The 16,480-nt window shown below is 33.5% G+C and overlaps 1 protein-coding gene across 4 annotated transcripts; it reads left to right on the top strand.

Annotated features, from left to right (window-relative positions):
* The first annotated feature begins 4,966 nt into the window (after window positions 1-4,966).
* On the top strand, window positions 4,967-14,326 carry LOC107701461 (neuromedin-U-like). 4 transcript variants are annotated; one of them, XM_016503465.1, is made up of 9 exons: window positions 4,967-5,175; window positions 7,240-7,295; window positions 7,729-7,776; window positions 9,116-9,175; window positions 9,388-9,417; window positions 10,993-11,067; window positions 13,176-13,229; window positions 13,819-13,878; window positions 14,179-14,326. In XM_016503465.1, exons 1-8 carry the CDS (start codon window positions 5,061-5,063, stop codon window positions 13,852-13,854), a joined length of 474 nt encoding a protein of 157 aa, XP_016358951.1. In that variant the 5' UTR covers window positions 4,967-5,060; the 3' UTR covers window positions 13,855-13,878; window positions 14,179-14,326. The 4 variants fall into 4 exon arrangements, with proteins under 4 accessions (XP_016358951.1, XP_016358950.1, XP_016358949.1 ...); XM_016503464.1 differs by having other exon boundaries at window positions 10,993-11,112; window positions 14,182-14,326; XM_016503463.1 differs by having other exon boundaries at window positions 10,993-11,112.
* Window positions 14,327-16,480: the final 2,154 nt, after the last annotated feature.

The raw sequence follows: 16,480 nt of genomic DNA, 5'->3' as shown, positions 1-16,480 counted from the left end.
TAATTTACAATTTAGTGTAACAGTGTAGTGTGGAAAATACTACACATAATATGGTGACGCACTTCTCACTTTGGTAAGCAGCTATTGCTCATAATGTTACTCCTCAATCACTATAGGATGAATCACATTCATTTTGTTAATGTGCATTATATGTGTTTCCATCTCACCTGTCTGTTTTGACTGCAGTGTGGTTTTCTTTATGCTCTTTGATTAATCCTCTTAATTTCATTCCTACCTCATTCCTTTTCGGTCCCTCTTGCCGAATAAATGATCTCTTTGACCTGTGAGAAAGCTCTCGTTCTATTTATTTCAGTCCTGCTGAAGCTACTCAGTCATCCAGTCCCAATCCTCCAAAACTCTAGCAATAACCCTCTTGTAAAGGATATTCACTGATTATTTATTCACTTTGATATTTAGCCGATATTTCCCAGTGGTGCTATGCTTAACTGTGTATCAAATCTCGCTCTCCCATGTGCGTCATGATGTGCGGCGACAGACACACAAACTCAGCACACCTCCCCCTACTCATACACAACCACAGGCTTCATTTTACCTAGACAGGTAGACACATTGAGATACAAGTTTTTTTTGGCATGTTTTGAATCAAACAGATATGAATATGAACAATCCCACACATACATTCAGAATATGCCCGGAAATATGAGGCTATATCCTAATTCTGAGAATCTTACTCTTGAGCCCATGACACTAAGATGCTTGACATTTTTATAATGAGGAGATATTAAACAGACATTGGTGCAATCGTATTATCTGTATCTAGATCCCACTCAAGGGAGCTCCTGCCACACCCCCAAAACAAGACAAAGCTGATTACAAAATTCTGAATTTAGGCTTTTTATTTTTCCATAACACTCCAACGCCTTCCTCTTCTCAGTTAATTGGAAATTCAATGAAAGTTATAGTAAATCTCTACTATTTATTTCAATAATGTGATATAAGCACTCCCTATTGACCTCAACATCATATCATCAGAAGCAAACACTTAAAAGGCATCAGCTTTTCTGGTCTTGTGAAAAATTACAAAAAGGACATCAAGGCCTGTTGACTAAACGTCTAGTTTTTTCCTACTTGATTTCATCCTCATATACTGCCTCTATTTACACAATAAAATGTAGTTAATATATCACTGGGTGTTGAATTCCCACACTGCATAAAAGGCTTAAGCTTCATATAACATGCAATATATGGCATGCATGTTTGTCTTCCACAAACAGCATTAATATGGGATTTTAATGTTATTACTTGTAGCTCATATCTGTCAAATTCATACAGTGATACTGTTTGTGCGAAACGTTTTGATTCAGGTTCAGAATCACAGATGCCACTTGTGTAACTGTATATTTATAATTGTTTATTTATATTTATATGGTAGCACTGCATTAGTGTAGACTAGACTAGAGGATATATATATATATATATATATATATATACATAATATATCACTGGGTGTTGAATTCCCACACTGCATAAAAGGCTTAAGCTTCATATAACATGCAATATATGGCATGCATGTTTGTCTTCCACAAACAGCATTAATATGGGATTTTAATGTTATTACTTGTAGCTCATATCTGTCAAATTCATACAGTGATACTGTTTGTGCGAAACGTTTTGATTCAGGTTCAGAATCACAGATGCCACTTGTGTAACTGTATATTTATAATTGTTTATTTATATTTATATGGTAGCACTGCATTAGTGTAGACTAGACTAGAGGATATATATATATATATATATATATATATATACAGTATATGTGTGTTTAAAATCTAAAATTATTTTAAATATATATCTTTCAAAATATTTTGTATTTATTTTACTTTATTTATTTATTTATTATTTATGTATTTATTTACTTACTTATTTAACAGCCAAAACATATCCTTATTGGTAGACTACTCCTGCAGTACTTCAGTATTTTTGAAGCCATATAGTATTTGCTTATAAGGCCCAGTCCCTTTTAAATCAATGCATAATTCAATGATTTCCAGTGTTTGAATATGTACTGGCATTTTAGATCAAATCCCATGGTTTCAAGCCAGTTTCATGGCCTGTAAATCTAGTTCAGATCCATTAGGTCTCTGTGGTGCTGATGCTGTTACGTTGCTTTGCATAAAAACATCTCAGCTGAACAGTATCACATGTTAGACTGCAATTTGCTATAAAGCAAGGAAATTGTAGTTGTTAAATTGCATCTGTGTTTTATGAATTTAACTTTTTTATGAATAATTTTCATTAATTTTTAAAATTAATCAAATTGTTATTTCCTGGTTCTGTTGTCAGATATATACACAGTGATTATGTGGCTATGGCTTTCTAGGCCACTTGCAGGCAACATAACAAGGGATATTTGCAAAAAAGATCCAAAGAACATGATTTGTCTTGTAAAGTTTTGTCCTCTCTCAGGGCATATCTTCTTTAGTGAGCCATTTTAAATGACAAACAACAGCATAAGATTCCCTGTTTGAACACCAGGAGTTAGTAAGCATGGATTCCCAGGGAAAATACATTTAAAAAAATAATTTTCTGAAAATTGTGTGGCATAATGGGCTCTAAATCACATTTATAACCCTTATGGTTTAGTGATCTTCAGATATTCCAGAGATATACAAAATCCAGAGGAAAATGGATCGAAAGTATAATTACTGGCATGTGAGTCCAGTTCTTTCCAGGAATGATAAATGAGTTTTATTAGTTTGTACTAGATAATTATGTGTAAATGAACATCATAGTCTGACTCACTTATAGGATTTACACTTTACAGGATTTTTTTTCCCCATGTCAAGGAATTACTGTACAGTCATGGCCAAAAGTTTTGCAAAACATTTTGTGTTTTGCAAAGTTTGCTGCTTAAGCTGTTGTGGTGTTCATTCACATTGTTTCTAGATTCTTGTGTAGAGTGATCAGATGCATTTTAAATAATTGCTAAAAGCTTCATTGGCTAAAAAAACGAACTTTTCACAAAAACAAAACAAAACAAATTTGACTGTTTTTTGATCTTGACACAAAATGACCAGCTAACATTAATTGACTAATCATATCAGCAGCACATGTGAAAGTGTGAATGAGTACTAGTCAGGTAAAATCACTATCATACTAATTAGATTGTAAGAGCAGACTGATTGCTATAAAAGGAGGGAAGAAGTGCTTCCAATCATTGTGTTCTTGTTAGCAATGGTTACCTCCAAAGAAACACATGCAGCCATCATCGCTTTGCATCAAAATGGCCTCACATGCAAGGAAATTACTACAAAGAATATTGCACCTGAAAGAACCATTTACCAGATCATCAAGAACTTCAAGGAGAGAGGTTTGACTGCAGTGAAGAAGTCTTCAGGACGTCCCAGAGTGTCCAGCAAGCGCCAGGACCATCTCCTCCTGAGGAGTCAGCTACAGAATCATGTCACCAGCAGTGCAGAGCTTGCTCAGGAATGGCAGCAGGTTGGTGTGAGAGCATCTGCACGCACAGTGAGGTGAAGACTTTTGGACAATGGCCTGGTGTCAAGAAGGGCAGCAAAGAAGCCACTTCTCTCCAAGAAAAATGTCAAGGACAGATTGAAATTCTGCAGGAAGTACAAGGATTGGACAGCAGAAGACTGGTGCAAAGTTATTTTGTCTGATGAAGCTCCCTTCCGACTGTAGACATCTGGAAAATTGATTGCTCGGAGAAGAAAAGGTGAACGCTACCACGAGTCCTGTGTTGTGTCAACAGTGAAGCATCCTGAGACCATCCATGTGTGGGGTTGCTTTTCAACCAAGGGAGTTGGCTCTCTCATAATTCTGCCCAAAAACACTGCCATGAATAAAGAATGATATCAAAATGTCCTGCAAGAGCACCTTCTTCCATCGACCCATGAGCAATTTAGTGATCCGTGCATTTTCCAGCATGATGGAGCACCATGTCACAAAGCAAGAGTGATAAAGAAGTGGCTCGAAGATCATTACATTGAAATTTTGGATTCGTGGCCAGGCAACTCCCCTTATCTCAATCCCATAGAGAACCTGTGGTCAGTCCTCAAAAGGCGAATGGACAAGCAGAAGCCCACAAATTGTGATCAACTCCGAGAACTAATAAGGCAAGAATGGATTGCCATCAGTCAGGATTTGGCCCAGAAGCTAATATCCAGCATGCCAGAGCGAATTGCAGAGGTTATGAAGAACAAGGGTCAACACTGGAAATACTGACTCATTATATTTTTTGCCAATAAAAGTCTTTAAAACTTATGATATGCTTATCATTGTTTTTCAGTATACCATAGAAACATGTGGAAAAATAATCTACAAATACTGAAGCAGCAAACTTTGCAAAACACAAAACCTATGTCACTGCCAAAACTTTTTACCATGACTGTACTATATGGCATCACAAAGTCCCATTTTGACATTTCTACGTTTAGAGAATCCTAGAGAGTAAAGGGTTTTGGTAACTGAACTTTAGCCTGGTGACCCGAGCCTGGTTCTCAAACTGAAACAGCTCTTATTTCTTACAGACAGACAATGGTAGCCTACAGAGCTTCAGACACTGCAGTGTTACTTTGATTAAATTTTTTTTCATCCCCTTTGGTTTGCCCATAAACATGGTTAAAGAAACCAGAAAAATCTTCCTTTGCTTTGATATATGGTGTTTGTCTAGTATGTAATGACTGTTGTCAACCAGAGGAATTACCATATGCATATTTAAAAATATAAAAAATATTCAAATATAAAACGTTTAAAATATTCATATCTCAGCAAAGGATTTGAACAATTATTCTTTAAAAGCCAAATGCATTTTACAGTAAAACAATCCTGTTTATATAAAATGTCTTGTTGAAAATGACAGATTTGAGTTTTATTACTCATAGCTTTGATCATATGTGGAAGTTGTCCATTCATTTCACATCATCATTTGTGTTAATTAATCACGTGCCGGGGTTGATCCATCGTGACGTACTTTGCAGGTCGATTTACGAAGAGGGTGTGTAACTGCGAGAGTTCATAATGTTAGGCTGTAAGTCGAAAGCAAAGCACCAGACGAAGCTGCGCGAACTGACGAGAGCATGAGGAGCAGCAGCCAGTGTGAACGCGGAGCAGCTCAGAGCGCGATGAGCCCAGCACACAACTCAGCCCTGATGCTCGGGGTCCTCTTCATCTCCTTTATACCCATCACCACAAGTAAGTACATCATACATACATCTCTCCTTTTACTAGAGTAATGTCAGAATGACTTAGCTGAAGTTTGGTGGCCTAGTACTTACTCTCTAATGAGAAAGCTGATTGTTTATTTAAATTAAATTTTTTTAATTAATGTTTGTTCTAAACTGCAACATGATTATAATAATTAAAATGTATATATTAATATAAATTAAAATAAAATATTTAAAATTAAGTTTATCTGTTAAAATGCTGTTTGTGTTTATATATATATATATATATATATATATATATATATGTGTGTGTGTGTGTGTGTGTGTGTACATATTTTGTAGCATCATATCTTTCTGGAAACATTAGGCTACAAATCAAAAAGAAGTTTGTACAGTCATAGAGGTGTAGTGTCTTTACCTGAGGAATCCAAACATTAATGTCAGAATACTTTCAGTATTCCTTTAATATCTCAAACAGGCGATTTTTAAAACCAAACATTAATTGTTGCTTCAAAACAGGCTTTAAAATAATGGTGAAAGTTCTGAATGTGCCCTTTTTGGTGAATTTGTAAAGCCAAAAGGATTTGAACATTTTTGAAAATGTAAAACTTTGGCTAAATAAATGCATATGTGTGTATAAAATCATATATATATATATGCAAATGTATGCACTTATTCAATCACATTGGATTTAATTACTCACGAATATAAAATGTGTACAATGTATAAAAATTGAGTAGAAATGAGTCTTTAGGCTATGGATGGAATATATAAATACTGTAACATGTAAAAAAAAAAAAAACAACAACAACTGTTGCTCTCCTCCACTGCAACTTTTGTCTTTACCTTGTCTTTAGATTCACTTTTTACTGATTTCATGTTTGGAAATCATTTTTATTTTTATTGAAGGCTTAGATTTCTTGCCTGTGGTTCAAAATGCTGCAATAGTGCCAGTAGATTATAAACAGGAATGTGTCGTTGTGATGCATTAACTAAGAGCTACTGTGCAGGGCAGTGAATTCTGTTATAGTGCCTTGTTAGGTTGAAACTAATTAGTACAATGAAAAATGTTGGATGTTTTCCCATAAACCTGCAGAATGAGGCTGGGGTAAAGAGTGTTATGCGTATGATTCATTTTGTGAATTATAATCATAACACCACAAGGATTAAAATGATGTCACTGAGAGAAAAAATATTATTGTACAGCGGAGACAATTTTGACAGCAGTGATGTCACAAGAATTTGAATAAAATAATGACAGTGTAAGAAATGCCAGAAGTTGTTGCCATTTATAAATGCCAGGAGTTAAATGGCATTTATTAATATACAGAATTATACCATCACGACTGATTGTTGAATGTCATAAGAGACCCTGGGGGTCATGAAGATGCAAGTTTACAATAATCACAATAATTACAATAATCAATTAGATTAGACTTTTTTTCTTTTTGGAGTAGTGACTTTATTATTGATTTTTTTTTTTTTTGACGTGGTTTTTGTGGTTGTTTTTAACTAGTTTTGTGCTGTTTTTGACTAGTGATCTCACTAATTCTTATGCGTGTCCCATAAATCATTCACTGAAAACACCTTTTGACAGTAATGGTTCAAAAAGGAAAGCCAAATTGAGAGACCCATACAACAGATCAATAAACAAACTCAGTTAAGTTGGAGCTTATTCATTTGAGGGAAGAGGTCAAAATCACCAAAACAAGAAAATTGACAAGCAGAGGTAATTAATTTCAGACCTGTACAGCTAAACCTCACAAGGATAACAGCTGTCAAGGCTTCCAGATTGATTTCACTGGCAATTTTGTGATGCAGTTGCAAAGAAAGACAGTTTTAGAATTCACACAGGTAATAAGTCATAATAAGATTTGAGATTTACCAAATAATTATGACCAATGGAGACTTTGTAATCATTAAAAGTGCCTAAAACTACAGTATGCTGTGTAGAATTCAATGTGACAAAATACCATGATTATTTTCTCTGTCATATTCCATGCAAAATTCATGTTATTAAACTTTATTTTACTTGTACCACTAAATATTATTATTGGAATATATGTAATAATGATTTCTGCATGAATTGCAGGTGCTCCAGTGCTCTTGAATCCATCTTCAATAGAGCATGAGCAGTTACTAACCCAGGTGTGTATGATTTACTGTCAATAGACGTACTTATGAGTTCTTTCATTTTAACCATATGAACTCTCCCAGCAAATCGCTTATACTGCCTTAAGTTATATACAAATTTCCGCAGAGACAAAAGTTCATTATAAATTACATCCAATATTTGTTCAGTTTCAATGCCTTTTAACTTTACCCTCTAAGGTGATGATTACTTCTCTGCTTTGTTTACATGTGCTAACTGTGTGCACATGAGCAATTACATGGGTAAACCTGGGGATCTAGAGGCTGGGATATGAAACCTTAATGCATGTTTATGGCCATGGAGTGAAATGAACAAAACAACATGTAAATGATATGCGATTCATTTTGAGTTTGCACTTTCTATTTGTTCTTTGAATCTTCATTAATATAAGCCCCAAAGTTACGACTGCTTTTCTGTCTTTTGATATAGATAACTGATCTGTGCTCATTCTACCTCTCTGCAGACCCGTCCTTTAGAGTGAGTAATGCAGCGTTGTTGCCATTTGCAATACAGCTACTAAATTATGTGTGTGTTTTTGAGAAAGCAAACCGAGAGTGAATTATGGTACATAACTTTGTGCTAACAGTCGGTTAACTGTGCTGTGAATCCCAGTGAACCAGTGAATTGTGCTTTTTAAATTTTCTATAAGAATTCCTTTAAAATAAATTAACACCATTAACAATTTCAGTACGATGCACCTAACTCATTTGGCTCAGCTGCAAATGTTTAACACTCATATTGTGTTCTGGACATTTTGACCCAGAGAGGATTTTCTTTTTTTGTAAAAAATTTGAGTTAAGTCAATTGTTTTCTATCTGTTAGCACAGGTTTTGTATTTCCCTTTGGAACTGATTAGACATAGGCCTCATTGGTCTGAGCTGAGTTTTTGAGTGAACATTGCCAAAACGATCTAAGTCAAGTCACCTTTATTTATACAGTGCTTTATACAATAGAGATTCAAAGCAGCTTTACAGTATTAAACAGGGAAGTAACAGAATCAGTGATTCTAACTTCACCAAATACAAGACAAACTCAAATTCTGCTGTAAAACAACTGTAGCAAGAAAATATTGACTTTATTCTCTTCCAGTCAGTTTAGTTCAATAACTGAACTGTTAAAGTTCAATAATTATAAAACAAGTTATGTTCCGTAATAAGCAGATCAAATGAAGACAGTAGTGTTGTTATTCAGCTCAAGTGAGTTCCATGTTGATTCATTTCAGTTCAATAACAGTGTTTATTTTGCAAAATTTGTTCATTCTAAACTAATTTTAAGCTATAAAGCAGCTCTTCAGAACACCTGATCCACAAATAATGCTTTTTTCACTCAAAAACTGAGGTGCATAAACTCAGATCAATGAGGCCTACAACTAATCAGTTCCAAGAAGAGATACAAAACCTGTGCTAATGGAAAGAAAACAAGTTGGCAAAAAGATTGAATACAAAATTTGGTAATAATATAGCATAATGACAGATTTACATTAAGCTATAAAGCAGCTCTTCAGAACACCTGATCCACAAATAATGCTTTTTTCACTCAAAAACTGAGGTGCATAAACTCAGATCAATGAGGCCTACAACTAATCAGTTCCAAGAAGAGATACAAAACCTGTGCTAATGGAAAGAAAACAAAAAAGAAAAAAGATTGAATACAAAATTTGGTAATAATATAGCATAATGACAGATTTACAAGCATTAAAAAAAAAAAAAAAAAAAGACTGGTCATTTTTGACCAGGAACACTGAATTAGGATTTTAAGCACAATACAAGGCTTAAACTGTCCATAATCCAGTTGCGTTTCTTTTAACCTTTGCCAGACATCTGATGTCCTGGAGGACCTGTGTTTCCTAATGCTGGGATCACTGCAAAAATCGAAGGTGAATATTATTCATGCCCACACGCAATCAGCATGTGCAGAAGATTTACCAAATATTCTACACATCACCGCCAACCTTTGCGTATTTGTTTATTTGATTATGCTTTGAGTTAAAGTGTGTCACAGCCTCAACTCATTTCACCATGTTAATGAATAGATTAATGAAAAGACAATTTGCTTCGATGCTTCATCTATTGCTTTTTGTACATGCAGGAGATCACAGCTCGAGAGACCAGCAAAAGGGTGAGTATGTGACATTTGCAGTCTTAATTTGAGGTCGTCAATTCAATGACAATTCACAATTCAATGACATCATAACATCAGCATCCTTTTATCGTTATCTATTCATGTGTGTTCTATTCATGTAATTGTTTTTTGTATATGGATCTTTTTTTATGGATTATGGCGTTCTTTTTCATTCTATGAATGTTTTTGTCTGTATTTATTTTTGGTGTTTGTGTAACTTCTGTGTTTGTGCGTTTGGTTTTGTATTTGTGTGTCTGTACATGTATGTGTAGTTTTTATTTCATTACACTAAACCGAATGGTGCAAGATTGTCAGATGGGACGGTAGGTTTCCTCACAGGTGTTTAGTGTCTGTTGCTTTTAACACTCAGCCACTGTTGCTACGCTGCACTGTCTTCAATAACACACTCAACTGCATATTGTAATTAGGGATATAATACTCTGGCATTAAATAAGCTCAAGTGAATGAAATAAACTGTATTTTAGGCCACTGCACAGTTCGCTTCTGAGCCAAGGTAATGGAAAATCAAAATGCAATATAGCCACATTCCCAGGAAACTGGATATAAGGGATAATGTACAATAACTGCAAAAAAATAAAAGTAACTAAAATAAACTTTACTTGAAATTATTGTCTTTTTGTCTGATTTTACTCAAAAACATTATCTTAATGTTTCCACTAAGTCTTATCATTCTGTTTTAAAGTGTAGCCTTAATCAATGGTGAATATTAGGAAATAGCAGACCACTAAATGCATCTTTAGTATTTAGATTATTTTTAGATAATTAACAGATCATCATCCTACTACATAAAACTATCTACTCTTTAGTTCCCATTGAATGCATGTAACCTCTGATATCCTGATTCCTCCTTGACAGCATCCACACGTGTGAAAAAGATTACATTGATATTGTACATTACATTTTTCCTAAAAAAATATCATAAATTTGATCATTTGCACTAGATTTTCCCTTGAAATATTAGATTTTTTTTTTGTGAATCAACATCCGGATTTTGGCAGCGACTCAAACCAGAAGAAAAGCTCAATTAAACGTAACGTTACATTTTCCAAATTTAATTACATAACATTTTGTGTTGATGCCGTCAAAGGAGTTTCAGTGTATTTTCCTCCCAAACTGTCCATTCCTTGCATATTCACCACATTTCTTCTTTAAACGTGTATCATACAGCCATTTATTAATTAATCTTACATTTTAAAATATTTATTTGCCAGATTTGTGATACATTTCAAATATGCAGCCAAATGTACTGCATATTTGTAACTAATTGTTACATATTGCTTTTAAACACTCACATTTTCACATCCCACCACATACTGTATGTTGCCATGTGCTCTGGCATGGCCTGCATGTGATTGCGTTTTACTGAGCATCAATGCACTGTGTGTGCAAAATGAACACTGAGCCGCACTGAGGACAGATGAGTGTGAGGAAAAAGCACTAAATGAATCCTCTCTGCGACCCCTGGCCAATCACCAGAAACAGATGTTCATGGTTTTCATATCTCTCCGTGCCTGTCTTCATGATATCTCTCTATATATGTGTATGTGTCAGTCTACTGTGTTGCACCCTCTTCTGGAGCTCATACCCCAGCTTGCCAGAAGAAGAAGCAGGAGAATGAAATTAAATGTATGTATCCTGCATGCTTACCTTCATTCAGACTACATTAGCGCTGTGAGTATGACACCCTAAGAACCACCAAAATAACTGCAAAAGCAATATTTAGTTTGGGTTAGTGCCAAGAAACTAAATACTGTATTTGGCTGTAAGGAAATACTGGCGGGTTGGTATTCAGAAGTCAATTTTAGGACATTTAGCTGTACTACACTCTTAAAAATAAAGGTGCTTCAAAAGGTTCTTCAAGCGATGCCATAGAAGAACCATTTTTGGTTCCACAAAGAACCATTCAGTCAAAGGTTCTTTAAAGAACCATCTCTTTCTTACCTTTTTGTAATCTGAAGAACCTTCTTTCACCACAAAGAACCTTTTGTCAAACAGAAAGGTTCTTCAGATGTTAAAGGTTCTTTATGGAACCATTTAGACAAAAAGGTTCTTCTATGGCATCGTGAAGCACCTTTATTTTTAAGAGTGTAAACATAAGAAATAATTCATCGTTTGTCCCCTAATTTTCTAATTGAATGCATTTTATTTTTATTTTTGAAGAAGAAGAAGAATTATTCTCATGATATTTAATGAGTTTTCCCTGGTCTTGGTTTTAAATAGAGTCCAATACTGTTAAATATTACAGCAACTGTATGTAGTTTTGTGTGTTCAAAACTTATATTTCAAGGTAAAAAAACACCTATCAGTGGCTGTGGTAATTGCATGAATAGTTGATAAAAACAGAATAATGTTAGACGGATTTTCATGGAGAGTGACTGAAGTGTCTGTTCCTCTCAATCCTCTGTGCTGCTTTATGAAATGCCATATGCTGTTTGATAATATCTCATCATGCCTTAGCTCTAGGGCTTCTTTTCTGACCATCAGTAATTGTTGATTTAATTAAGTGTTAATTATTAAAGTAGTAAGTGTTAATTATTATTAAAACAGACAGTGTGTGTGTATGTGTTTATACACCACATACTGGACAGCCTATCTTTCTCTCTCTCTCTTTCTCTGGTTGATGCTGGAAATATTGATATTTTACATAAGAGTCATGTTGTCTTATTCACAAATTAATTATTCATTTTTTAATTACATACGGTACCATTCAAAAGTTTGAAGTCGATAAGACTTTGTGTGTGTGTTTGAAAGAAGTCTCTTATTCCCACCAAGGCTTAACTTATTTCTTAACTTATTATGATCAAAAATAAATTAAAAATGTTATTTTAAAATGTAATTTATTCCTATGGTAACAAAGCTGAATTTTCAGCATCATTACTCAAGTCTTTAGTCCCACATGATACTTCAGAAATCATTAAAATATGCTGATTTGCTGATCAAGAAACATTTCTTACTATGAGTCAAGTGTTAAAAACAATTGTGCTGCTTAATATTTTTGTGGAAACCATAATTTTTTTTATTTTTGGATGGCTAGAAAGTTCAAAAGAACAACATTTTTTAAAAGAAATCTTTTGTAACATTATAAATGTCTTTAGTGTCACTTTTGATCATTTTAACGAAGAATAAAAGTATTAATTTATTACTGCCCCCAAAATTTTAAATAATAATAAAAAATGATAGTTGTAATATATTAACTTACACGGTGTATATATTGCATTTACTACATTTAGATTAAATAGACTGAATTGATCATTCCCAATGTAAGAAGACTATTTTTAATATTTAACTTTTAATTTTTCATTGCATTTAAAAGTATTAATTTCTGTATTATGTAACCCATGCTTGTGCACATACATGGCTGCACGAGGCTGACATGTGCATGCATGAGTTTGAGTCCATCTAATTTTATGTGGAGGATGTGAAATGGCTCAACCTTAGATTAACTGCTCCTGTCCATTTGAGAGGTAATTGTACGCTAAAAGTGTTAGTGCTATAAGGGTAAAAGACAAAACTGCACAAGAGTAAATGATGACTGCCTCACTCTCACACGGGAAATGGTCCTGATGGATTTTGTTCAGTAGATAAAGCTTTTTAATCCCTAACAACACTGCCGTCATCAGAGCTTTGATTCATCTGAAGAACTCTGACAACTGAGTTAGTCAAAGTTGTGTACACCAGCAGAAAGTGTGGTGTGATATTTGGAGCACATCTATAACAATTCCTTCTGTGCACAGGATGACCTTCAAGGGCCCGGACGGATCCAGAGCAGAGGGTACTTCCTTTATCGGGTAGGGTATACGAGTACTGTTTATTGTTCAGCCAAACAAGGAAAGTGAATAATCTTCTTTACATTGCTCTTCTAGAGTATGAAAACAAATGTATTCAGATTAGTGGTCAGCCAATATGTAATTTACAAAAGTGTTAAATTATGACTTTTGGTTCCCCCCCAATCCTACATGGTATTTACATGCTAAATTGTTTTGTTCATTTTAATTTTAGTTTGTTTTAATATTAGTGTGTTTTAGTAATTTTGTTATGTGTTTGTAATTGTTTTTATTTCTATATAGCTTTAATTTATTATTATTTCAGCTTTAGTTTTTTTTTTAATACTTTACATATTTCAGTTAGGTGGCAAAGCAACATTTCTAATTTTCATTTAAGTTTCGAAGTTTAAAATCTTCACTTAATGTTGTATATATTTATTTCACCTTTATTTTAATTCTGAAAATAATTGTTAATCGTTTTATTTTGAGTTAAAAACAACACTGTGACATACCTACAATATTTCACATTTTAAATATACTATTTTATCTAATTGCTTGAACAAAAGCAACAAAACACTTCTCAGTAAATATTTTTCTTTGTTCTTTTCTGCAGCCACGAAATGGAAGAAGATCTGATGATTATGTGTAAAACAATAAAGAATTGAAAAATCAGGTATTTTCTTTTCTTTTTTTTTTTTTTTTTACAAATGAGAAAAATCTGCTAAAGCTACTTTTTCAATGCGTTTCCTACATGTGCACTGGGTTTAGAGTCACATTAATCTCACAGGACCAAAATACAAAAAAACAAATACATAAACTCGTATACATTTTCATATAGGCCTACAACAGGGCATTTGTGTTTAATGGCATTAGAGCATTAATATGTGAACTTAAACCTGCAAAAACATTTTTTATCTATACTAGCGTATCTGTTAATGTCTTAAAAAAAAACATTTTTGATGAACATTTTCAGCAGCACCAGACCCCATCCCGCAGGTGTGCTGATCCATAGAAACGTCAAACGTTCCAGAAAACACCTCTCTATTGAATTTTGATGTTGAATGTACAGACAGAATCCAAATAAAGTCTTTTATCTGTTCAAACATTCCTGTTTGTGTAACTGTGCCGTGTCTTTTGAATTAAAAGCATTCTAAAATATTTCTTCATTGTGGCAGTGTGATTTTGACCAAACTCACTGTATGTGTTTTACTATATCTACCTTATTGGAATGTTACCAAAGAACAAAGAAATAAAACCTTTTTCTCTCTCTCCATCTATTTATTGAGAGCACTAGTGTGACTCTGGTTCATTCTCTCTTTCTCTAGATGAATGTGTGTTTTTGTTATCCTGCTATCTATAATGATTAGTCAAAAAGCATTAATCAACCTTCACTTCCGATCACTGTCATTTTAATTGGATTTGTACATCTAAACAGCATGAACTGCATCCTTTCTGATAAACATCACTTTTCAGTCCTTTATCGGTTTAGTAGAATTTTGCTTATGGTCTATTGTTCTCATAAATACATATAATGTATTCATTAAGCTGTTGTCATACTGAGAGGATGAACTGGGGCTTGAAATAACTAAGTAGGTTACGTCATGGATCGTGACTGCATTTCCTTTAAGAAACTTGTGACACAAACTAAGAGTGGGTAGATGAGGAAGATCACTTCACCGGTTCTAGACAGACATACCTAAACTGAATGTAAACTAAAAGTGACCAATGACCCAGGAACTGAGATTACTTTCTGACACGTTTATTTCCTTGAAGAAGATACAATATAATAGAAGAATAATTAACTTAATTGACAAATACCAAAAGAACGATTTTCTCTTTCAACCTGCAATTTAATTGTTTGATTTGCAATATTTGCAGAATTACCTCACACATGCAACTAAAGTACACATATTTTAATGTGTTGACTAACATACTAAAACATGTAAAGTTGATTACAGTTTTAACTGTAGTGTTATTTTATATTACATTTAAAGTTAATATAGCCTATTTTAAATGTTCTAAATTGCAACTTTATTACAATGTATTATTATCATTACAATAATTACAAAATACATGACATACGAGTTTTAATAGAAATGACATTAAAGTATATTTTAGTTTACCATATGCTTGTCAGTATTCAACAGTACACTTTAACCATATCTCAAAGACAATATGAAGTAATTATGAAATTACATATACAGATGGGTGAAAAACACTCTTAAATTCAACTAACTGCATTTAATATAAATTTAAACTGTAATGCATTTTCATTTAATTGCAATTAACATGCAATTGTCTGAAAACATTACATTCAGTTCACACTTAGGAATATTCTTTTAAAGTATAACGTTTAAAAGTCCTTAATAAGTAGGGTGAATTCAGGTAAAGTTGGCCACTTTTTGTAAAACCTGTTTTTTCCCCCTTTTCTTTATTACTTTTGTTAACTTTAAGGTCTAGCTATAATATTTAAATCTAAATACAGTTCATATAAAGTGTTATTTGCAAGGTATATACCAATAAACATATTTGAGATCATGCACTCCAGACAAATTTAATTTCAGGTAAAGTGGGCCATCCCTTATTTATCAAAAAATGTTCTGCATCTTAAAAACACATGATTTATTAACACATATTATCAGACAAACATATTTAACAACATATTTAATAAACCCAAAAAATATATAAACTACAGGTTATGAGTAAAATAAATCCTCATCTCAATTCATGTGTGAAGTTCCAAACAACTGAAAGAACATGTTGTGTTGACATAAAATTTGATGAAATCTGAATATCAGGATATTCAGAAATCAGAATATTGATAAAAAAAATCAGTTGATAAATTGCAGTGTTTCCCACAGGATTTTGTGAAACTGTGGTGGGTGGTCCTTGATCCCTCTACGGGGGTTCGGGGGCATGCCTCCCCCCCCCGTAAGAAAATGTTGTACATTTTAAAGTTAAATTCATAAATCTGGTGCACTTTGAGAGTTCAAAATTAAGAGCTCCAACACAGGTTCAGTGTGCAAAGTAAAAGAAAAAAGCTGGTGAATGTACTTGTTCTTGAAATTTAAAGGAGACTCAACCCTCTTTTTAGTTGTGATATAGTGTCTCAGTCTCACTGGTGAATTTGAGAGCCAAACAAATTAGAATAAAACAATAATAATAATTGTATATTATTATTCCTATGACAGTTATAGCCATATATGGTAAAACAATTGCACTGTGAAATGAATTTTTTTTTTCAGGTATATTATTTTACCTCACTCTACTGTAGG

Source organism: Sinocyclocheilus anshuiensis, unplaced genomic scaffold, assembly GCF_001515605.1.
Source record: "Sinocyclocheilus anshuiensis isolate Anshui unplaced genomic scaffold, SAMN03320099.WGS_v1.1 scaffold1051, whole genome shotgun sequence".
NCBI classification, from domain to species: Eukaryota; Metazoa; Chordata; class Actinopteri; order Cypriniformes; family Cyprinidae; genus Sinocyclocheilus; species Sinocyclocheilus anshuiensis.
Note: the sequence above shows the minus strand (reverse complement) of the source record. Positions and strands in the feature narration are given on the sequence as shown.

Coding starts and splice junctions, on each gene's coding strand:
- LOC107701461 (XM_016503464.1), top strand. CDS start 5,061: ATGAGGAGCAGCAGCCAGTGTGAACGCGGAGCAGCTCAGAGCGCGATG. Junction 9,176..9,387: donor GATCACTGCAAAAATCGAAG/GTGAATATTATT, acceptor TTGTACATGCAG/GAGATCACAGCTCGAGAGAC. Junction 9,418..10,992: donor CTCGAGAGACCAGCAAAAGG/GTGAGTATGTGA, acceptor TGTATGTGTCAG/TCTACTGTGTTGCACCCTCT.